The sequence below is a fragment of the Toxotes jaculatrix genome, chromosome 7, assembly GCF_017976425.1.
Source record: "Toxotes jaculatrix isolate fToxJac2 chromosome 7, fToxJac2.pri, whole genome shotgun sequence".
Taxonomy (NCBI): Eukaryota; Metazoa; Chordata; class Actinopteri; family Toxotidae; genus Toxotes; species Toxotes jaculatrix.
The window spans coordinates 28,638,876-28,662,578 of record NC_054400.1 but is presented as its reverse complement, the minus strand read 5'-3'; the positions used below and the strand labels follow the sequence as shown (position 1 = coordinate 28,662,578).

The window sequence follows — 23,703 nt, the reverse complement described above, 5'->3', positions numbered from 1 at the left end:
TGCCATTTCAAACCATCATGTTGCTTCTTGTTCTATGTTTCAGCTCTTAAACAGTCAGGAATAGGTGCATCATTGTTTTACAAGTCACAAATAAATTTGAAATCTGGGCCATGAAGTCAAGTCCTGAGTCCTAAACATTCAACAGCTCCTCCAACTTGCACATCTCTTGTCCTTACCCTCTGACATGACCCATAGGAGCGTCTCCTGAAATAGAGCCCCTAATGTGGCCGGTGTGGTGTAAATCCTTCACTGCATGTGTGGGCTTCTGCTTGATTTTTATAAACAGACTAATACACAGAGGTCCTGATGAATTATTGCCGTGCTGGGTGTGTATCGGTAAATGTGGGTGGATCATCCAGTGGAAGGTCCCCACAGTGGGAGAAAATAAGCTCAGAATAGCAAAGACCTGTGTAGGGGTCTAGGATGAGAGCATGTTCCTACATTAACCCAATTACTTCTGACACAGTGGGATGTAACATGGGGACAAAGGCTTTACATCCTGGGCTCTGAGAGAGACATGATGGTATATGATGAGTGGTGTGATGGTGATGAACAGGAGGCCCTGCTGATGTGAACAGGATCAAGTCGAGTCCTGATTTAGCAACAGGAGAGCCTTTGTGTACACCGTGAGGCGCTGGGACTGAAGCAGCATAGGTCATGTGAATTGTCAGTGTTCATCACCACGGCTAGCGTGGACATGATTGTTCCATTACAACAACATGTCAGCATTTCGTGACAGAGTTCATGATTGGACACACCATTAGTGCTGCGCTCATCAAACCCACAGCCTTGTCTTTCACTCATTAATGAACTTCATTATCTGTGTGTAAAAGAAAAAAAAAAAAAGTCCACAGTGCACCGAGATCCTCTTTAAATAGAAATGGGGATTTGATTTTCTTAAATGAGACCCACATGCATGGACCTACCACACCCATGGTTCAGCTCTTGATTTATTTCGGTGTCTCCCACCGGAATTGCATGACTTGGAGCTGAAGCCGAAGATTTTCAAATCCCCAGCCAAGAAATCAGGCAGCCATGCCCATATTACCATGACCCAGAGCTGCTTCTCTCGGTGTATTTTGGGACTGAGATCAAGCAAAGCATGGTGACCTCTACCCCAGAACTAAACACAACTCATGAGAGCTGTTACCAAGAAATCAGAAGAACTGAGTCACTGGTCATCATCCCTTCAATAGGATTTGGACAAAGCAAATCCTGCTGTCCCGTGGCATTTACTGGGTTCCTGCAGATTGATTTATAAGTCTGACAGCAAGACTTTTATTATGGAAATTTTATTTCATAGCACAGACACACGCACAGCTGGTTTCAAGTGTTGTGTTACAATTCATGACATTATTAAGTGTAAAGACTTTGCACTTGAACAAAACACTTTATTGCAATCAGCATGTCTTTTATGAATAAACTTAACAAAACACTGAATTAATTCAAGAACAGGCAAAATAATGTGGCTGTGAATCATGAATAGTGTACAAAACCAAAATAACTGACGTGTTATGATAGGTGTGTGTGTCTATGTGCCTCACACAGTACTGTCTGTCAATGTCAGAAATAAAAACATTCATGGTTTAATGGTGTCCATTACTGAAGATGGAACAGGTAATGGTACGGTGCACCTTCTGTATTAGCATGACTGATCGCGGTTCTTAATTTTGCGCTGAGGTGAAAATGTTCAAATACACAATAATTACAACAAATGTAGTGGTTATGCAATTGTTATTAACAATGACAAAAGCTGCATACTTTTATACAACAACACAGAAATTTAACAAGATGCATGGAACTTTGACAAAAAGTTGTATGATATTAATTGTCAATTTATTCATGTAAATATAAAAATCTTACGCTTAAGAACTTGTGTACAGTTTTGTTTTTTTGTTTTTTTTTGGAGTTCATACTATGTTCAACACATCCCTCAAAACAATATCTATGGTAAAGAGACAGGAAGCATCATGAGGCCGGAATAATAAACAAATCAGATTCATAGTCAAAGTGCTTGGTGACAGGATGGAGTAGATGGGCAAGTGAAACATAGCTAATAGTTTACTTTTACAAACATTTCTCGGAAGCAGAACATCTCTCGAGGCAGAAATAATCTCCGTGGTTGAGTTAAATGTCAGGGGGCGGAGCCAAATAACACTCGTGTAAAAGCTGTTTGAAGCCCAAAGTTAAAAGAAGAGAGCTCTAAGATTAAGTAACCTAACGTAACATTGCTAAATCTAGCAATGGACAAGGACATTTTATGGCTTGAAAGTCACAATCATCACTAAAGGGACTCTTGTCTGAGAACTGTCTGTTCTGTGAGGCAGTTTTCCTTTTCCTGCGAAGGAGGATTGAATACTATGGTGAAACACAGCTAATGAGTTTTCATCTTCTTCTATTTTGGACTTTCTTGTCCTGAAAGGTCAGCACTGTCAAAGATGCTTTGCTATCACTGACGTTACTAGTATTTAACATTCATGCATGTCTTCATTCTGAGAAGAATTAGTTCTGCCATTAGAGTCCTCGTTACTTTTCGGTTTCTTTAAGAGCTCCCTCGAAGAGCAGAGCCTTTTCTGCCAAATCAAGCACATTTGTCACAAATGGATAATTTCTTGACATACTGTAGGTGTCTCTGACAGAAGTCCCCTCTTTTCTCTTTCCACAGGATAACATCTGCGGCAAAATCTTGGCAGAAATCTTAAGAAAAAATATTAAGTAGCTTCTTAGTATTAAAGAGTTGTTTGTCGCTGTAATCATTCCTCCTGTTTATAGTGGTTGTGAAGAAACTGGGTGCAACATCTGCAGACATTCTTCTGTGCAAGAATGCATTCTAAAGTTCAGCCGAAGCTAGCAGGACTTACATAAAACAAGTGGAATTTCCTGCCATCTTTTACACTGTAGTTGCATTAGGAGGGGATCACCTCATGGTCAGTATTAACCATTAGTATTAGCCATTTATGTAGTATAATGAGATAAATATATCTGAAGCAATCCATTGAAATTATATTAACATTTGCGTGTTTCTGCTGGATTAACATAACCCTACCTCACTGAGCCACTGCACAAGCCTCTGCCTAAATTTGGATTTTCAGTTCAGCGTAGTAACTACCAACATGTACTATGACATCGAGTGATAAATCCAAAATGCAGACCTCAGAAGTGTCCCTTCAGAAACCAACAGATGTTGTTACAAATGCTATGTCTATTTTAAACTCACCATTTACTGCAAACTGTCTCTTTGCTCATTAGCCAGCCTGCTGACATTTTATAAATGAAAATATAAAGAAATCTCTATGATGCCACCTGATGAGCTTTAACTCAACCTGTTTGATTATTTCCACTCTTTGCTGTCCCATTCTATTGACATCTTGTACTAACACATCCCAATACATATTTTGAGGCAAGTATGTTTGGTACACTGTTACCCCTTTTCCACCAAGGCAGTTTGAGAGCCGGTTTGGAGTCAGTGCCTAATCTCAAACCAGTACTTTGCATTTCTATGACCACAGAACTGGCTCTCGCCAAGAGTTTCGAGTGTGAGCAACACTTTGCTGCTGGTCTAGAACCAGGAACCACTTATGGCAGGGGCTGAGGGTGGGACTAACAGGACCAACTAAAACTTTGTGAAACCAGTTTTCAAAGACTTGGGAATGTTCAAATTCAACATCCTAATGTTTAGATACCAGTGAAGGCTCACAAACCCAGAAGCAACACTTGTAAACAGACAGTGTAGTCTGCCATTGTGGTTGTTGTGCTTGGCACTAATGTTGTGCTGGAGCAGCAGAGATGTATACAAACCAACTCCGAACCGGCACTAGCACCAACCCAGAACTAGCATCTAGTTTTGCGTTGGTGGAAAGGGGTGATGTGAGGTCAGATGTTTGAATAGCATGCATTGGTACTGGAAGGCTGGTGTAGATTCATCCTTTGTCCTGTTTAGTCCAAAATGCCTGCATCTAAGCTGTCAAATACTGAGCATCTTCTTTCTATATAGGTGCCGTACTGGCAGGCCTACTGTGAGCTTATCTGTAGCACAAACTAGCTGCGCTCACTGGTCGACAAAGGTTACCCGATATATCAGCTGATGGCCATTGTCCCAGGCATACAAAACCTTCTCCTTGGGGTTGTAGTCAATCTGGGTGGTGAAGGAGTACTCATTGGTGAAGGGCAGGCGTGGGATGGCTTCACTGTTGGTGTGGGTGTCGTAAGCATAGTTCACCTCACCTTCTTTCTGGTTGTACACATTGACAGCATATAAGACACCACAGATGATGAAGCAGTTCCCATAAGAGTTCCGCTTGAGACCTGTCCTCCAAGTTGTTTCCTTTTTCAAGGACAGGTCTCCCGGATCCAGCTTACTGATGACAATCATCTCTTGCTGGTTGTAGTCATAGTCCATGGAAGGGTAGATCACCCACAGGCCGCTCTCATCCACTGCAAAGTCAATGTCTGAGTGACCCCTCCATTTCCAGGGGGTGGTGTCCTCATAAACCACGTCATGCAGCAGTGTCCAGGCGGCCACGTATCGCATCCTTAGATCATACTTGATGATGTTCTTGGTGAAGGCTCTGTTGTAGTAGAAGGCTCCATTATAAACGACATGACCTGTTCCTATCCAGTTGTAAGGCAGTTTGAAAAGGTTGCTCCAACGGCCTAGGACAAACAAGAACATTATGTTAACCTTACCTTTTTATTATTAAGTCTGGGTATATAGTCCACTTTGGACTACTGCAATTATGTAATAGTTAATTATCCACTGGCACTAAGTATAAAAGTATTATTTGTGCCAAGATGCTTGTGGTTGAAACAACTGTTTAGGAGTGAAGACTAGTTTGAATGTTAAGTGAAATGTGGATTATACAGCTGTAATTTTAAACAGTAAAGTTTAAAGGGCATGTTTTTTTTATTGCTGATACTGAAATGTCTGTTGGTTTATTATGATTATATCAAGTTTTAGTCCTTGGAATGGATTGTAGTTTTGATAAGGTAGAATAAAGACAGTGCTTGAGTTGGTCACCCAGGGATAAACTTGAGTCTGTTCTTCACTGCAACTATCCAGGACACTGTAGCAAAACAGCTGCTGGCCCAGGTGTCCCTCAGCCCGAGGATGGCAACATATGCAACAAGCAGGATAATATATAGAAAGCTGTTGGTGGTTTTAAACCCCTCTACTGTGCTGTTGTGCTTATTTATACATTATCCTTTACTTAGTTTGAGTTGGATACATTCAGCTGTGTGTATACTATGCTAACAGTATGGCCCTCACAGAGGCAATGACAGTGTTTTTACAATTCCAGACTGTGTACACACTGGCTTCACATGACAGTGACACAGTTTGTTTAGGAGTTCACTCCTGAACAAACACATGGTGTACTGTAGGTGTCATTTTCTAATCACATCCTATCTGCTGTCTTAACCTTTTAACCTCAGGAAGTCTGATTTCAGGAAGTCTGACAAAAACAACTTGCAGTAGAACCCCCCCACCCCCACCCCCCACAACCCCTTTCCCCATCCCTTAGGCCAGCCCATACTCTTAATCCCTCTCCACTGTGCCCAGTTGAAAGGAAAGGACAGAACACGTTAGGGAACAGCAGGCACCACCGCCACTCACCAAGATACCTAGTCATCCGCACACAGCTGTGAGCTCACGGCACCATGGGATGCCTCACATGTAAGAAAGCCCTTTGTCCAAACACATCTAGATCAACAAGCCAAGTTCTACGAGGGGAGATCATCTTAACTCTCTCAGAGAGTGTAATCCAATTCCTCAGTTGATTTGGATGTGGAGGGAGTTGATTTTCCCACCCACTGGAGCCGTGAAACAACCAAGACCTGCATTCCACAGATCTCATCAGTCTCACAGAGCTCGCTGGATAATCAGCATGAATCAGTGTCAACAGTGTTATCAGAGAAAACACTGCTATCAATTAAAATAGGGCGATCCTTGAGTTAGACCAATAAATTGGGAGAGTAATGGTGTTTTGATTTAGATGATGAAAGAGATGTAAACATGTAGATAAGTGTCCGTGGGTAAACACTGAAATGAAACCGCTTACGAAGCTGCTAACCCAACCAAAATGTTTGTAGTGGCATGCAAAGCATCCTCAAGCTGTCATGAACAGCTTCCAGTTACAGTTTTAGAGCCAAATGACCATCTACACATAAAGCCCTTGTCTTTATCAACTTTTATCAACACTTGCTTTTCTCTCATTCATACTGTATAAATGTATGAGTTTGTACAGGTATCTGGGCAGATAAGGGCTGAAGCTGAGGTCTCACATTACTCTTGGTATTAAAAATTGCTTCATTTTGCTACTTAAAGTGTGATGATTGCCAATCCACCAATCAAGCAGTTAGTTAAAGCTGCCAAGCTGAAGCTCAGTCAAATCAATGAACTGTTAAACAGGAATAACCACACACGTTATCACTCAGGTGTCTACCAGAGATGAGACAGACCCAGTGCTGCTTCCTTAGACATACCAGTGATCTTAAACAGCAGCGATATGATCACACACATCGTAACATGATGAACAAAGTGACCTGAAAGCTCACCCCTGCTTTATCTAATCTGACTTTCGTACCAGCTACAGACTGTGTCTTAGCTTTATTAAATATCGGGTCTCTGCCTGGCATGTCACTATTCATGAATGATTTTACTTTGAATCTTAGAATTGGTTAAATGAAAACATTGGTGCAGCAGCCCTTATCCAATCAGCCCCCTAGACCTCCATCCTTTATCAGTGAGGTCAGAGTACCTCGGGAAGGAGGTGGAGGAGCCACTTTATGCTTACAAGCTTCTTTAAAGATATTTTCAACTGCATAGCACCAGGTGTACTACAGATAGTCAATAGATCTCCTCAGCCTTTTTCCCAGGGCTGAAGGTTGCAGTGATTTAACTTCTTTTTAAACAGTGTAATCAGGATGCAACTTAAAGCTTTCTTAGCACAGAATATTTTCTTTAATGCTTTTCAGTCTGGATTTTGACCACACTACAGCACTGAGACTGCACTTCTTAAAGTTTAACAAATGCAGTCATTCATTCATCTCAGCAGTGACGCATCAATAACTTCAGTTATACATGAGAGACAACTGTGTTTAATTAGTAATTATGAGTCTGAGCAAACAGAAATCACAGGTGGAGTTCCTCAAGGGTCCGTTCTCAGGCCTCTTCTATTCAACATCGTTCTCTTCAACATCAGATAATTGAATATTATAACATCTCTTACCATACTTATGCAGATGACACACAACTCTACATTACAGTGTCACCATGTGATTAAAGTCCCTTAACAAATCAATCAGTGAACGTGCCAGAACTTGAACAACTGACAAAACACTTTCTGTCTGAACAAGATACAGAAAAACCTGTTCATGAATTTATTTTCAGCAGACTATTGTAGTTCTGCCTTCACAAGTCTTAATAAAACATCAACCAGACAGCTACAGCTCATCAAGAATGCTGCTGCCAGAGAAAGACACCAAGAAAGACGAGCATGTCACACTGGTCCTCAAATCACTGTACTGACTTCCTGTTTGTCAGAGGACAGATTTTAAAATTGTGTTACTTGTCTATAAAGCACTAAATGGTCTCAGGCCAAAATACATCTCTGATTTACTTGTACATTATGAGGCAGCCAGACTCCTCAGATCATCTGGGACAAGTTTACTCACTGTTCCCAGAGTCAAAGCCAAACAAGGTGAACCAGCTTTTGCTTTCTATGCTCCCACCTGTGGAGCAAGCTCTCTGAACACCTGAGAGCTGCTACAGCTGTCAGCTCAATTAAATCAGGGCTTAAAACATTGTTGTTTGCTGCAGCTTTCCATTAAATTACATATGTAACCTCCTTTTAATCTTTATTTATATTGTGTTTGGTGCCGTTGTTATTGTCTTTTCAATGCAAAAATGTTTTCTTAATATTTTATTTTTCATGTTTTGATTCATCTATGCCTCTGTAAAGCACCTTGAATTGCCTTGTGTCTGTGTGGTGCTGTCTAAATTAATTTAATTTGCTTTACCTGGAGAATCTGGACAATTTAAAAACCTTGACAACAGGCTTTGCTGTAGCTGACATGTGCCTTCCCAAAAATGCAACTACATATGAGGACTACAGATGTAAAGGAGACACCACATGGGGACTGCACTGTGAGTGTTTCTCACATCTTTATGATTCAACATGAAAAATCAAAACCTACACCTAAAATATCTATCTGAACCCTTGTGCCCCTCAGTGCTTGGCAAATGGAGTATTATAAAAACACCCAAATAAAGCACACCTTGTTTGAAGTTGTCCAGGTTGCGGAACTCCACCAGGTTGTTACCGTAGTAATAGTTAGTGACGTAGATCTTGGAGTCTTTAGCAAGGGGATCCTTCATCCACGCTCCCTCGTTGCGCCCATAACTGTGCTGCTTCTCTGGCTGCTCGATGGATGCTAGAGTCCCTTCACAGCTGAGGATCTTCCCTGGGAAAAAAACAAGCAGGACCTTTAACATGTAAGCCTGGGAAAGAGTGACTTGCATTAACATGGGCTTACTTAAATTGATTTCACACTCATACATTTCTCGGCTGAGTGAACCTACACGATTTTCTGCTGCTAAATTGGCCTCTGTCACAGCCTGAAACAGAACACTGAGCATATTCACAGAGGGGCATTTAGCACGTACCAGCTCTGTGGAGAGTGGGCCGACTGTTGTTGTTGGAGTTGTCCAGCACCAGCACTATGGTCGGAGCCGGCCTTTCGGGTGCTGGTGTACTTTGTGTGGTGATAGTAGTGGGTGTAGTAGTGGTAGTTGTGGTGCTAACAGTTGTGGTGGCGGTAGTAGTCGTAGTGGTGGGAACTGCGGTGGTGGCGACGGGTTCAGCCGCGGTGGACTCCATGGTTTCCAGGACCATTTCGGCTCCTCCGTCCTCAGACTGGCTTTCTGTGATGTGATGGACTGTGTACGTTTTGGCAGAGTGGTCTGGGAAGGAGAAGAAGAAGAAGATTCCACAAAACCAGTTTTAATTCCAAATACAGCAGATGGCCAAACAAGGTCAGAGAACAGCCAGGAGCTGAAGTGGCACTTGCCACTTCAGCTTTGTATGAACAAATTCAGATAAGAAAAAGCTGACGAATCCCGAATTTGTGCGTAAAACGTTTGTATGCATGGTTTGTGCATACATAGGGACATTGTCTCTAAAGAGACTTTCAACTGTCTTTTCCAAAGTCACTGTACAGTACATGCAATACACTGGTCTTTGACAGACTCCCTGAGACATATGAAAGTCTGCTGTGCTCCAGAAGTTCACATCAAAGACGCCACATTAGCAATGCAGCACACAAAGAATACCAACTTCCTCCCTGTCCTCACTCAGCTTCTCCCGGTTCCTTCCTTCTCGTTTAACCCAGCCTGTTCTGGTTTGTTGGTACAGTACACTGAAGCAGCATTTACTGTCAAACCAAACAGTAACAAAACACAGCAATAAAAAAGCCTTCAACAGCTGGAACCTAAAGTTACTGCATTATATCTATGGCTTTCAACCACCAGTTTTAATTTGGTCAAGGAAAGCTAACAAATAGTAGCCACTGATACAGGGACAATGAAACTTAAACTAATTATTAAGTAATAAGATGTAAAACAGCAGCTTTTGATGCTCAAAACTGCCTGGTCTGACTGCTTGAATCTTAATTAGCAGCATCTTGCACTCTTTTTAATACTTCTATCAGTTTTTATGAGTACAATCAAGTGCAACATCATCAACACCTTTTAAAAGAGACTGTTGGATCTCACCCCTTTCATGTTGGCTTCATGTGTCTGCCCATTTGGAACAGGTTATCAGTTTTGCCTTTAGATGTCACATCTGTGACCTCATTCATTTAAAGTCTTCAATAGTCGCATTTTTCTGCTCTTTTGTAAAAAATAAATAAATAACATTTAAAAAAAATACAGGCTGAATCAAAGACCATCTTAGCAGAGATGGAGGCTGTGCTCCTTCTGCTCCTCAGACTCTGACGTCCTGTGCTGTCAGACAGATGTGATGAGATTCCAACACTGTATCTTCCTGACAGGCGTACTTTGAACACATGGACCTGATGAAGGCTGGAGTCCAAAACAATATTCAGATAAAGTTTTTACAATTAACAGTAGAAGGTTTCAGAAAGACATGAGGTCTTTTGAGATGATGAAGTTTTAATGCGATAGCTGGCATTCCGTGCAACGGCTGCCGTTAAATGTGGTGTGTAAATCCACACTAAAGCAGCAAATCTGTCACAACCATTTTTATCTCAGGTTGAGAGCAGCTAATGACTGTGAGTGGAGAGCACACCAAAGAGGACATCGGCTAATTGTTAACGGACCATCTGTGAAGAGTGAAGCAGATGGGACGCATCCTGTATGACTTTTGTTACTTTATTATTAAACAGAACAAAGACCCATTTAAAACAGTTTGATACGGTGATGAAGGTATTTCAGCAGTTTTTAAAGACCATTCCAGAGCTTTGGTCCATGTGTCTAATCCTTTATGCCTGACATCTCTGCAGATAGTTTTCCACACAATACCACAGAAAATGAACAAAGGAACATTATATTTGCTTTTAGCATTTTTTGAAGTTGCATTCTAATGCAGGGCAGACCTCTTTCAAATCATTCTGCACTTATTGCTGTATTATCATAAACATTAATGCAACTGTTTTAGACTTCATAAGGACCTCGGCAAAGATCCCCATTGGTTACAAATGCTTCCATTTCAGTCTGACTCCGGTTTGTAGGCTGGTGAAATGAGTGTAGCAGGTAAAGTGAATGTTTAACGTGTGTGAAGAGACTGAACTCAGACAGAGGCCAACAGTTAAGAACTGTGGTTATACTGGGCAGCTCCAAGTAACATGTGTCACTGTAACTAAACTTGAAGAGAGGCACTGCAGGAAAAAGCATGAAGGTGTGTCGACCTTCCAAGGATGAATACATGAATAGTTATAAAGGTTCCTGCATCCTGCTCTTCCTGCTCTTTGCCGGAGATTATGGAAATGCAGCCGACTGGCTTCAGTGCTTTGTCGAGGGTGGAGGGGCTGACTGGGGTTCACATACATGGTAGAACACATGGTCTGACAGTGTTATGTGCGTGTGCCCTGTGCAAACGCAGCATACCTATTCATTCAACTAGACTTAAAGAGGATTGGAAGGAGTTGGGAAATGTTTTCTCTGCATTGGCGACGGTCCCCACACATTGTCGTGCGGAGTGAAGTTGAGGCATGTCATGGACATGGCAGTGCTCCATTGAGACAGCATTCCATCAGCGCCATGTATTTTGTCAATAAAAGATTTGGATTTCCTGCTCACTGAATGTGCACCAGCAATCCAATCCTACGCCGACTGGACCAGATTTGCTAAAAACAACAGCAGAGTAAATCTTGCATTGTGTGCCACACAGCTGTGGATTCCCTGTTTTGTTGCCTTACGTTTAAGTGTAAGGTCAGCAACACAATTACAGCCTTATCTCACACCTGTGTAAAACAACATATACTGTCCTCCCCTGGAAGCTAAATCTGAATAAGGAAGATCTTCACCATGTTTGTAAGGATCCTGATCCAGCACAGAAACTAATATGGATCATTTTCAACACTCACAGGGGATCACACACAGATGATCGCACACAGTTGGGATTGCAAACTCAGCTAAAGTGCGAGCACAATGTTTTCTTTAGCTCAGAGAGGCCGCTGTGCTGGCAGAGTATAAGGAGTGTCCAGGCCAAGCTGTAAACCCTCACCTTCTCTGTGCTCATCGCTGGTCTTGGCAGCCTTGTAGTATGTTATGCCCCTCACCACACCAGGCTGGTGGCCAATCACCTTGGCTTTGGCTGTAGGGTCTGGCTTGACTGGCTTCCCAGGTTTAATGACCTCTTTCTTGGGCTTTACAACCTTTTCTTTGGGTGGTTTTTGAGGAGGTTTGGCTGCAGGCGTCTTTTTGACAGGTGTTTTTACGGACACCTTGGCTTTCTCATCAGTAGTGTCCTGTAAAATGAATATTCACATTACACAATGTTGACTGTGAGTGTGTTTATCATAGGTTAACCCTACTGATAATGTTTACATATACACAATGCATATACTTAAACTACTACTACAGCTACTAGCTAAGTGTTAATAATGTTAACCAGTGTTACTTCTGCTAGCAGTGCAGCTGACACTGTTACCATAGCACCTGCTACTATCACTACCACACCAAGTATCACTGTTCCAGGTGTATTAACAGAGGGACTGTAGTCAATATCGCTTAAGTGGAGTCAGAGACAAGACGAAGTCCACCACTTTCAGGACTGAGTCAAATCCGTGCCCAAATGTAGGTTGAGACCAAGTCCAATTGGGATCAGTGGCTGAGAGAAAGACAAGCGCCGAGTCAAGACTCCCATCATACTGAGACAAGTCAGAGAGAATCAAAGTTAGATAGGACTAAGGTCCTATCTGTGGTGTTGTGATGTACTACTGTTACAGCTGCTGCTGAACTGATAGCAGCCTACCACTAGAAGGAGTACTACAATACACTTAATTACTGGTTCTTCTAAGGTGTGATATTTCCAGTGTGTCTCAGTTGATAGTTAAGGATTCCGACAGTGTTGTATGCAGAAACACAAAGCTGTTCTCTGACAGCTTTTTTTCTGACCTGTGCTTTGTCTTTCTGTAGCAGCTGCAGGCTGAGGCTGGAGATCTCTTTCTTGATGCTCATCATAATGTTGGAATAGTTCTCATATCTCTTAAACTGGTTGGTGAGGGTCGCCATGCTGTCCCGGACAAATTCATTCTCCCGCGTAAGGTTTGTCTTGATTGTCTGCAAGGTAACATCATCATCATCACTGTCACCGGTATCCATTCAATAAAATCAGCTGTTATTTTGCAGTCACATAAGACAAACATTTGAGTTTAATTATAGCTGGGACATGTTTTTTTTTTTGTTTTTTTTGCCTACCTCTTCCAGCGTGTTCATCTGCGACATCACATTGTTGATGTAGGAGTGGACTTTCATTAGATCCATGCTGTAAAGGGTTCCCTCGAGGAGATCCACCATAGATTGGAGCTGGTCATTCAGGCCATAAAAGGAAAAGAAGTAGCATCATTTACCACCTCCTGAACCCGGTCCTGACAGCTTTATGTGCCTCTGTTTAACTGCAGTAATACCTTAAGTGGCCTCCCAAATAATTTGTTCCATTTACCACTATTGACATAAACACTCAATAGGCAGTGGTGAGCTCTCAGTGTGGAGTCCATCGTAATTATTTTTAACCTTTCCTTTCCAGTGCAATCCTTTCCTTAAGGGATTTATTGGGTTGATCCATAGGTTAAAGTGCAGTCAGATCAAACATCTGGAACTGCCTTTTGTTTCATGTGGTACATACTGTGCTTCTGCAGTCTGTGAAAAATGAGTGTGTGCTTTAGGTATGTGCAGGGGTGTGCTGACGTGTTCACAGAAGATGCTGATGACATACAACTAAGGCAAAGTCGCACAGAGTTGAATAAGGACCTCGGATGCTTTGAAACTGGAGGGCCTTTTTGTTTCATTGGTGCTCTTCTTTTTATTTTATCTTCCTTTTATTTTTATTTTACAAACACTCTGAGCAGAACTTTCTTACCTTTCCTGCTCAGTAACCCTCAGCAAGTTCCCTATGTGGATTATGGACTATCATGCTTTTGCAGTGATCACTTTTGTCCTTTATGGCTGAGCCCAAAGACTGTAATATGGTCAGGCTGCAGTTATCAGTTAATTTCATTACTGTTAATCTGTTGAGTCTTTGCTTGATTCAGTGTTTTTTCTATAAAATGACACAAATTAGAGAAAATTCTCCATCACACCCAAGGAGATTTCTTCAGCTCGCTGGTTTTTGTGCAACACAGTTCAAAATCCAAAGCAGAAGAAGTGAGTACTGGACAGAAATACCAGAGGATGATTTTGAAAGATCTGGGTGACTCGCAGACTTTTTGTCTAGTGCCAGTTCCATTTGTACACTACAAACATCACGGGTATGTTGCCCTGAAATTTGCTGAGCATGTTCTTGTTTCCTGCTGCTGGTGAGGATCTTAGAAATACAACTGACCCTTATTTATTCAGTGGACACCATCAGACTGATCTGAAACATGCTATGATCAGATAAATGTTCTCCACATGGTGGCTTTAAGCAACATCTGCTCACCTTGAGTAACTCAGGGGCCTGCTTCTTCAGCTTCTCCATCTTCCACTCATTCTCACAGGGGTTGAGAGAGGACGGTGGGGCCGTGCACGAGCACTTACAGTCGGACCCAGAGCTGACCGTCTCCACCGTGTAGAAGTCCTCCACGCGTACGCTGCCGCTCCGCAGCCTCAGGCAGGCATCCTTGCTTAGAGGACGCATGATGCACTTACAGCGGCAGTCTGAGCCCTCGGACGTCATCCGGATGGGCTCTGTCTCCCCAAAGATCTGGAGGACAGAACATGAATTGTCCAATTTTAGAATCCAAAGAAAAACGTTTTTTTATAATGTCACCATAATCTGTCCTTCATGTATACACACAAGCAGCTATCAGATGCATGAAGTGGAAATATCTTTTTTTTTGTGGTTCAAATCTAAACAAGCAGCTTCGGGCCTGAGCGAGCACCAAACACTTTGACTGGGATATCAATGACCTGATATTTATTCAACCCCATAACATGTGGGGTTGAATAAATATAAAGACACACAGTATGCTGACACGTGTTGTTCTTTCCCCCAGTGGTGAGTTCTTCCAGTCATCTATTCCATTAGTCTAACCCCTGCTGGACTCACATGAATAATAAATCTATTTCTATTGTAGGGAGACAAAAGCAAGGGAAGGAAAGTAACCTTGAAAAATAACCACATGCTTCCCCTCTTTTGAATGTTAGCCTGCGTGACTCAGAGGAAAGCCTGAGAGACAAACATAACTCATAAGACTTCTGCATCACTAGCTGGTCTTTGGCTGCCATGTATGATGACAGAGCTTTGGCAGGCCATGGTCATGGCTTACTTAATAAACAGGAAGAGACGCATGGCAGCCAGAGCAGACATTCCACACAGTCCCAATGTGAGACAAGTGCAAGCTGGCACACAGCGGAGACGGCTTTCACGTAAGAATTCAGCTACACAGATTTATTGCATATTTAATGAAATGTTACTGATGTGTTGTTCTCAGCAGACTGTGAAATTCTCCTCTATGTTTATTAAATCCTGAGCAAAGGTGTGTTCAGACTGAACGCACAGCAAATTTTAGAGGTGGTGCAACTGTGTATGAAGTCAGTGCAAGACACAGTTGAACACATATTTGCGCTGGGTGGTGCACATGGAGGAGAACATGGAGATGCAAGTGGAGTGGAGATTTATCTGCTTTTAGATCAGGCACAAACAGCACAGGCACACTTTGCAAAGAGGTCTAGCTTTAGCTTGCTACATTGCTAGCTAGCTGTTTGGGGAGAATAAACACGGACTACAAAAAAACCCCAAAACACTTGGATACATCCCAGTTCCATTAACGACATCCGCATTTTCCTAATGTGCATCTTTTCCTTGCATCTTAGCCCCTCCCACTAAAAACACAAGGAGGAATGCAAAGAAACATTTTTATAAAAATAAGATGTCTTTTTCTCTGAAACAGCATCTAAAGCTCCATCCATATCTGATGACAACAGCACAGCTGGACCAGCTATCATTTGGACTTAACAGCTGTATTTCAACTGGAACATGTAGACTATGCACTGTCCACATGAAAAGAAGGGACAGGCAGTTATCACCAGGAGCACAGCAGGTCGGATGTTTCCTGAATTTTGTATTTATATATAAACCAGTCAAACAACAGTGTGTGCACCAACGTCACTGATCAGACACTGAATGCACATGAGAAATTTTTACTTGCAGAAATGATTTTTCAGACCAAATATTTCAGAGAAAGTATAAATATATCTCACATCAAGCTATATAGTTTCGATAAGTAAAATGAAAGACATCGGACTCTCTGTCTGTCCTGAATATACTATCCATGATCCAGATTCAAAGGGGACAGAACAGATGGTGCAGAGAGTAATATTTTGAATGAATTAAGTTCTTTATGGTTCTTTTATTAATTAGACCTGCTGGTCCACTGCTTTCAATCTGATGGTGAATCTGAAAAACAAATAGGCCTAAAGTCTAAAACTTGGGAATAACACATATTTAATGTACCGAATCATCATTTGTCTGTCACCTTTGGTATAAAACTGCAGTAATGTTGTGATGTGGTTTCAGATCCGTCTGATCAGCTGCAGCGTCCAGTCACTAACAGCTTCCAAATAAATGGGTGTGTCTGCTCTGTAGAAGACTTGAAGGGGATTTGCAGGTCAAGTGAGGATCAAGGACTGAGGAAGGATCAAATAAGACAGCTGGGTGTGCCCATAGTGTGCTGTTATCTATAGTGCTGCTTGCATTGTTTTTTTTTTTTTGCCATGAAATCTGGTTCTTGCATTAATGCTCCCACTGTAATAAAACCTTGTCTAATCCATAAGCACCCACCTCCATGGAGACACCATGTTTTTGAGGCTTCAGTTGTACCATCTGCTGAACATTGTGCCTTTATTGTTTGTACCACAGAAGATTCTTTTTGAAAACGACTGAGAAGATGAGACTTAGGTGCATCGATACATATATTACAGGTTTATGAGACATCATAGCCCTTTTATTTTTCACCATAGTCCCCTTCAACATTTACACACTTAGTTCAGCAGCTGTGGAACAGACGGATTCCTTCTTTATAGAAGTCTACCTATTTATCTTTGGGCAGAAGTAGCAGTCTGAGGGGCGAAATCAGGTCTTTTTTTAGTCCATGGGTGCATCTTACCGATGGGAGCTCATCTCTCATCATTTAGAGTCACAACTATTGGATTATGTGATGGAGGAGGTTTGGGTTGTCATCTCTTCCTGGTGAGATTTAGGGACTATAAACCACAGGACAGACGCACATGTGGTATCACTTCACAGACATTCTTCATTAACGAGCTGTGGTCCTGTCCTTATATGACTGAGGCTTGGAGGCTGGATTCTAACTAAATGCAGAATAGAACTATATGGAGACAAATGTAAAGAACACACAGGATCAGTTGTGCAAAATCATAGACTTGTATTAATGAAAAAAGCTTCTTGCAATAAAGACTTCATGGCCCTATTCAGACCTGGCATTAGCATGGGTCTTAGGTGAAGCGATCACAAGTGGATAGCTCTTTGTATGCCAGTTCACACCTGGCACGAAGATGCGTCTCCACATGTGTCTCGAGTGTCTGCTTGTGACCAGATCTCTCTTTACCGCTCCATATGCAAATAAGCACGTGCATCAATTCCGTTTGCAAAGACCAAATGTGTTGTTGTTTTTAACCAGAGGCAGGAATGCGCTTCCTGTGCCTAGTCTGCCGGAAATTAAAAGAAGAAGAAGAGGAAGAAATCAAAACAGCTCAGACTGTGTCTATTCCTTGACGTGTTCCAGGGAGCTCTGGAGGAGCTCTGTCAAGTCTGAGAAAATAACCCGGGTGATGTCACAGTAACGTCATCAGGGTTATCTCAGCCCAGGATTGGAGGCTGCACATCTATAACTAAATTGCTGGACTACACCTTTAAATATTCTGTGTGCAAAATGATAATAAATGATTCGTTACAGGGAAAACGATTTACACATAGAAGAATTTACAGTGCATGACCATGATGGACACAAAGAATGAAGTAAGTAATTAGTATCATAGCTTTCTGATTTGGTCATGTTAGTGTTCGTGTTATTTTATTTAATGGCCTCATTACAGTTTTAACACAATTTTGGGTGTCTTTTGGCAGCACAGCACCAGGCTTAATGAAGGTAAGGGGGAGGAGTGGTGGAGGTGGTAGGGGCTCATTAGTGAAAGAATGCAGGCTGAGTGATGGGGGAAGATGTGGAGGGGTGTGTGCCTGCACCCCCCCAATTACTCCAGACATTCTGGGGCGGGGGGGTCTGATGCAGGGCAGGACTCCTGTGTGCAGAGCCAGATCAATCTTGACCCATGTCAAGCGAAAAGGCAGCAGGTTGACAAATGCTACAGCCACATGAAAACAGAGTGGATTAGCAGATTAGACTTCTTTAGCAGAGGCCATGCCTATGGCCCTGCTGGGCTGCATTGTTCAGCCCCAGCCGAACGTTGACTGCTGCATAGCAACATCAGCTTAACTTGCTTCTTTAAGATGGAGAAGTCAAGAGAAATTCCAGCCAGATTTACTTTGGTACTTCATGTTTCATTTCAAGAAGGACCAAACCCATTACCTTGCAGGCTTTTCTGCAAGAGGAAGATTTGGCTCCAGCTTAACGTGAAATTCGGAATCATTCTGCCAATCAGAGCGGCTGCTTCCTCCTCCCCCTGTCAAATCATATGTGCTGGTATGCCTAACTAACTGTCCAGCATCTCATGCCAAGCTGACCTACCAGCATGAGAACAGGCAACACAATTAAGAGTGCTAATAATTAAGAGGGCAGAGTATTTAATGCTTGCTTTGAGCTTTGAGACTTTGGCTTTGACCTTTCAAGTGCAGTCAAGTTTCAGGTCAAAAAGACATGAACTCATGTCTGCACAGTGGGAGGAAAAGAGCCTGCACACTGCGGAGAGCTCTATTAGATCAACGGATGCAGCCTTTAAATGCTAACACACAGTGACAGTGATAAGGTGAAACCCCATTTCAAGACTCCTAAAAACACAAGATGTGCTCCACAGTGGTTGCTGCATTCGTTAGCCTGAGAGTTAAAGTCAGCATCTCAGTAGCAGCGACCTGCTGTATCTGCAGCCAGGTTCATATAAACAAGGATATCCTCTCCTGCTTTGCCAGCTGGTAATCACTATGACAACTGTATGGTGAAAAAGGCAGACAGAGCATGCATTCTGTGGTAAAGCTCAAATGTCCAGCTGCATGTTCCAAGCTTCTTCAAACATTTTAGTGCTGTGAATCTTGTTATGACCTGCAACACCCCCCTCCTCCTGACCCTTTGCTTTTCAAACTTTTTTTCCCACAAATGCACAAAAAGGCTCCATTATCATTAGGTCTAATCAGCCTTAAGCCCATTAAGCTTGTGATGTTTTAAAGGACAGACTATCCCTTTAAAATCCACATCATCATCATCTCCTGTCAAGGCCACTCAAGACCAAAAGCAAAGTCCACATTCCAGTCCAAAGAGTCCACCAGAGTTTTATCTAATTAGCTGTGCTTATGATAAACAGCCTCACTGTGCCACTGTAAAGATTAAGTTGGTACAAAGAGGGGGATTCTACTGCAGCCTTCAGTCTGGAGATGAGCCATGAGATCGGGGGCTGAGATTTGAAACAAAAACACTGGCATTAGCACGGGGATGTTAATTAGCTGAACACAAAGTGTATCAACACTTACTGCTTTTGGGGATACACATCTACATTCCTGCTGGGTCTGTTAATGTGACCATACACTCTCTGAACTTTGCAGCACACAACGACACAAAAATGAGAAGAGGACTGAAACGAAATAAATGACTCGTGTGAGTGTCTCTCTCTCTGTAGGGACAGTAAAGAACTGACAAGCTGAACTGAAAACATTTAAATAAAAAAAAAAAGTATTTTAAATTTTTTTTCTTTTACACATTTTGACATTTGAGATCGAGCTGTCAAGATGACCCCATAGTAAAATACGCATGCTATAATAATCCCTTCATAAGCACAAGGAGACACTTTGCTAATGATGAGTGTGTGTCTGGAGACCTCAGCCACGAGTGGAATGACAGATGTTGCCAATGACCTTCCCACAGATGATTTGTTACAGCAGATGTTTATGGGTGATTTTCAAAAGCTGCAGAGTTTATCACTGATAGATACTGCACTCCATGGTGGAAACATTTATAGAACAAATTCTTTTTTAAAAGGAAAAAAAAAAGACGACTTCCTGGCTGGTAGTGTTACCAGAAAGGGCAGGTGCCAACAGAGATGACAATTAGTAAATTAGTGCAAATACTAAATCACTTATTTGAGCAAATACTGAGATGTTCATTGTTTAGCATGAACAGAAATCAGGGTTTGATTCAGTTTGAGTTTGGAGGGCAGACATGACAGTACATTATCTGAACTACAGCACAGACTGTATGAGCTCTGTATGACCCACGTCCACACCACAAGATTAACTACAATATGGTTGAAGTATGGCTAGAGATGTATGGCTAGAGATGTAATTAATACACTTTAAAGGAACAGTTCAACATTTTTGGAAAATTGGTTTATTTGCTTTCCTCCATAGAATTAGATGGGAAGTTCAACATCACTGTCAATTCTGTGTGTTACATATAAAGCTACTGGCAGCAACCTGTTAGCTTAGCTTGGCATAAAAGACAGAGGGAAACAGTACTGGCTCTGGAACAAGGTGACAAAATCCACCTACCAGCACCTTTAAAGCTCACTAACCAGCACTTTGTGTCTTATTTGTTTAATGTGTACAAAAAAAACAAGGAGTAAAAAAGTCACATTTTGGTTTTAGGGGGCGTTACTTCTTGGCTGCATGCAGTCACTTCCTGGAGTATTGTTCTCATTGTGAGGCTTGCAAGCAACCAACAGCAAGTCTTAACTGCTTTATACTGTATCTGTGAATGAGCGAACACACTGTATATGCACAGGGGTGTTTTAAGGGTTTGACTTGTTGAATGAACAACCTTAAACTTGTCATGCATTTAGTCACACCTACATTTGTAGGCAGAATACAGAGCAGGACACAAGGGTCCAGATCTCTAGAAGGTCCAGGATCCACAGGGAGATGATGCCTGAGAGAGATATCATGAGATTTTACAGAGCTTATACAAGGAATCAGTACATAAACACTAGACAGAGGAAAGCTAAATTTAAAACTTATCTGGGATCATAAATCCTGCTCTCAAGGATTAACGGATCTGCAAAGAGAGAAAAAAGGACCCAGACTATCTGAGGACATGGAAGTCGGAGCGGAAAAAAAGGCCAGCGATGCTTTCAGAAGTACAACTGTGGGAACAGACTGAGTGCCCAGGTCTTTTTTTGCTCCTTACTATAATTTTCTCAGGACCCTGGTTTTATAATTTATCTATACACACACACAAACACACACAAAACACACACACACACACACACTGTGGCTTTGGGATCACAGATTGAAGTAATGGTGGAGCTGTTAATCAGTTAAAGCAATGTTCAAGGATCAAGAACAGTGAAATCTATGGCTGAGAGAAAAAGCCTAGAATACAGGATCCATGTTGTCCATTTCAAATCAAAGTCAAGTTACACGTGTCCAAAACGCTGGTCATGTGATCTGCGGCACACCTGGGCTGCATGGCAAATGTTGACCCGTTGGCACTGACACCAAAAGTAGATTTTCCCAGGTCATTGCCTCAGTATCACTCCCTCTCATTCCCAACAGCTTGCAGCTTTGTTTTAACCACAAACAGTGACTTGACTCTCTGCAGTCTGATAATGTTGACACTTCATCAAGCCCCATGTGACATGTCCTATTAAATAAAGTCTAACTGGCAAAATGTGGCATGACAAAATTTCCTGCTCGCTATGGTGTTCATCTCAAGTAGAAAGGGCACCACACAGCTGTAAGAGCAGACCTGTGCAGATGAGCCGTCTCTGCCACTGTCTGAGAGCCATGCTGCAGGATGCTGTTTGACTGGGACAGACTGAGCATCCCACTCTGCTGTCTCTTTCTCTACAGCCCCCAGCTGACCTTGGACTGATTGTCCTTGGTCTTGTTTACAACCAAAACACGAAGCAAATGCATACAATATTTCCCACGCCCCCCTCGGGTGCCCTCCATGCCCTCCTCTAAGAGGGCTTTGTCTCTCATTAATACCAGTGTCACCAGTCTAGCTAGAGAGACTATGACTGGGCGTCTGCTGTGGCTGTGAGACTGGATCTGTGGTCTGGAGGGATGGTGTGCAAGGAGAGACATATAGTCATGAAAAGCAAAGAAACAGTGGATTAACTATATGATCATAAGTTAGTGTTATAAAATAATATAAAGCACTAGGTATAGATGGACAAAAGTATGTGGCCACCTGAACACTACAGCCATTTGTTTTTCTGCAGATCCCAACAACATGGGCATCATTGTGTTGCTCTAACAGCCTCCACTCTTCTGGTTTCTGTTTTCCCACCAGTTTTTGTAAACAGGCTGCAGGGATTCGCTCCCATTCAGCCACAGGAGCATTAGAGAAGTCGAACACTGATGCTGGGCGACGAGGCTTGGCTTGCATTTGGTGTTCTAGTCCCTCCCAAAGGTGAGGTCAGAGCTCTGTGCAGGCCAGTCAACTTCTTTCACACCAGCTAAAAAACTTGGAGAACCATTTCTTTGTGGAGATTTGTGAACTGGGACATTGTCACGTTGAAACAGGAAAGGGACAAACAAAAACTACTGCCACACTACTGCCCAAAATGCCACTGTAAGCTGTGGCATTAAGACTGTCCTTCGTTTGAGCCAGGGTCCCAGGCCAAACCAGGTACTGGAGTATCCACATACTTTTGGCCATATAGCATACTATAAAGACCTTTGTGGCTCCTAACACTGTCATATTCTGCTTCTATCGCTGCTGTTAGTAATAGTACTGGAAACACTGCTGCTACCACTACTGCTACTATGATTACTAGTACCATGTCCTATCTCCACTATTACTGATATGGCAGGTTTACGCTTCACTGACCTACATTGCTACTGATTTGGCCTCTGTGATTGTATCCAGAGGAGACCATTTCTGACAGTCACACCATACTTGGCCATACATACATGCATACTGTGCCTCTGGTCTTCATATATAACATGAACTGTACATGTGTTTTATCTTCTGACAGTGCCTGTGTGTGTGTGCACATGCATGTGTGAGTGTATGTAGAGCGGGATTAGGCTGAGGGAGAGTGAGGGGTTACTGGAGTCCAGCAGCTGCACAAACAAGGGCATATTACTGTTACCCCACTGAGTGCCATCTCTCCCGAACTCTGCTGGCAACAGGTCTGCACACCCTGGAGGTATCATTACACAAACCCATAGTTACTCATGTCACACAAAAGCCCTCATTGGGGGGATTACCTCGAATCACAAAAAATGACACATAACCTGAACCATCTGCCGGCGTTAGACAGAAAATTTAAAGGTCCGACGTGGGGAAAATGTTGGGTATCGGTCAAGACCCTTATTTGTCTGAAGCCGAGGCACCATGACACGAAACATGATGGAGGTAAGAGGGGAGGCTGAGCAGAGCAGGAGTGAGGAGTGGGACACTGTACAGTACAGAATCTGCTGTGATTCAACACTGACCATTACTGACACAGCAACTCCTAAACTCTTGTTTAAATGCAGTGATACAGAAGAGTCATGCATCCAACTCCTGGGAAATAATAGTGGGTAGTACTTGTCTGAAATGCCCTACCTTGCTCTGTGCAGACGCATCCTTACACAAAACCAGCAGACAGGCGAATAAGTTGGTGTATCTCCACATTTTCCCTCTGGAGTGTCTTGGTGTGAGGTTTAGAAATCCAAAGCGGCGGCAGTCGCTGCGCTCAGTCCATGTGGTAAAGCCGTGCGTCTATATGAACTCCATGTCCACTTCACACAGGGAGGACCATACAGCATATGTCCGCCTGTCTGTGCGGATGGATGCTGTGTGTGTGTATGTATGTGTGTATGTATGTATGTATGTATGTGTGTGTGTGCTGTGGTGTGAGCCCTGTCTGCA

At 42.5% G+C, this 23,703-nt stretch overlaps 1 protein-coding gene across 1 annotated transcript; it reads right to left on the bottom strand.

The window, feature by feature from the left end:
- Positions 1 to 1,858: 1,858 nt before the first annotated feature.
- LOC121184994 (olfactomedin-like protein 2A) lies at positions 1,859 to 23,703 on the bottom strand. The gene is made up of 8 exons (XM_041042935.1): positions 23,398 to 23,703; positions 14,157 to 14,420; positions 12,938 to 13,045; positions 12,635 to 12,799; positions 11,742 to 11,985; positions 8,663 to 8,959; positions 8,275 to 8,460; positions 1,859 to 4,653 (listed from the first exon to the last, which is right to left on the bottom strand). Exons 1-8 carry the CDS (start codon positions 23,464 to 23,466, stop codon positions 4,049 to 4,051), a joined length of 1,938 nt encoding a protein of 645 aa, XP_040898869.1. The 5' UTR covers positions 23,467 to 23,703; the 3' UTR covers positions 1,859 to 4,048.

Bases quoted from the DNA above. Each gene is read 5' to 3' on its own strand.
- LOC121184994 (XM_041042935.1), bottom strand. From the start codon at position 23,466: ATGTGGAGATACACCAACTTATTCGCCTGTCTGCTGGTTTTGTGTAAG. The intron at 14,421-23,397 runs GTAGGGCATTTC...TCTGTCCTCCAG, and splicing joins ATGCGTCTGCACAGAGCAAG to ATCTTTGGGGAGACAGAGCC. The intron at 11,986-12,634 runs GTCAGAAAAAAA...TTCATTTTACAG, and splicing joins TACAGAAAGACAAAGCACAG to GACACTACTGATGAGAAAGC.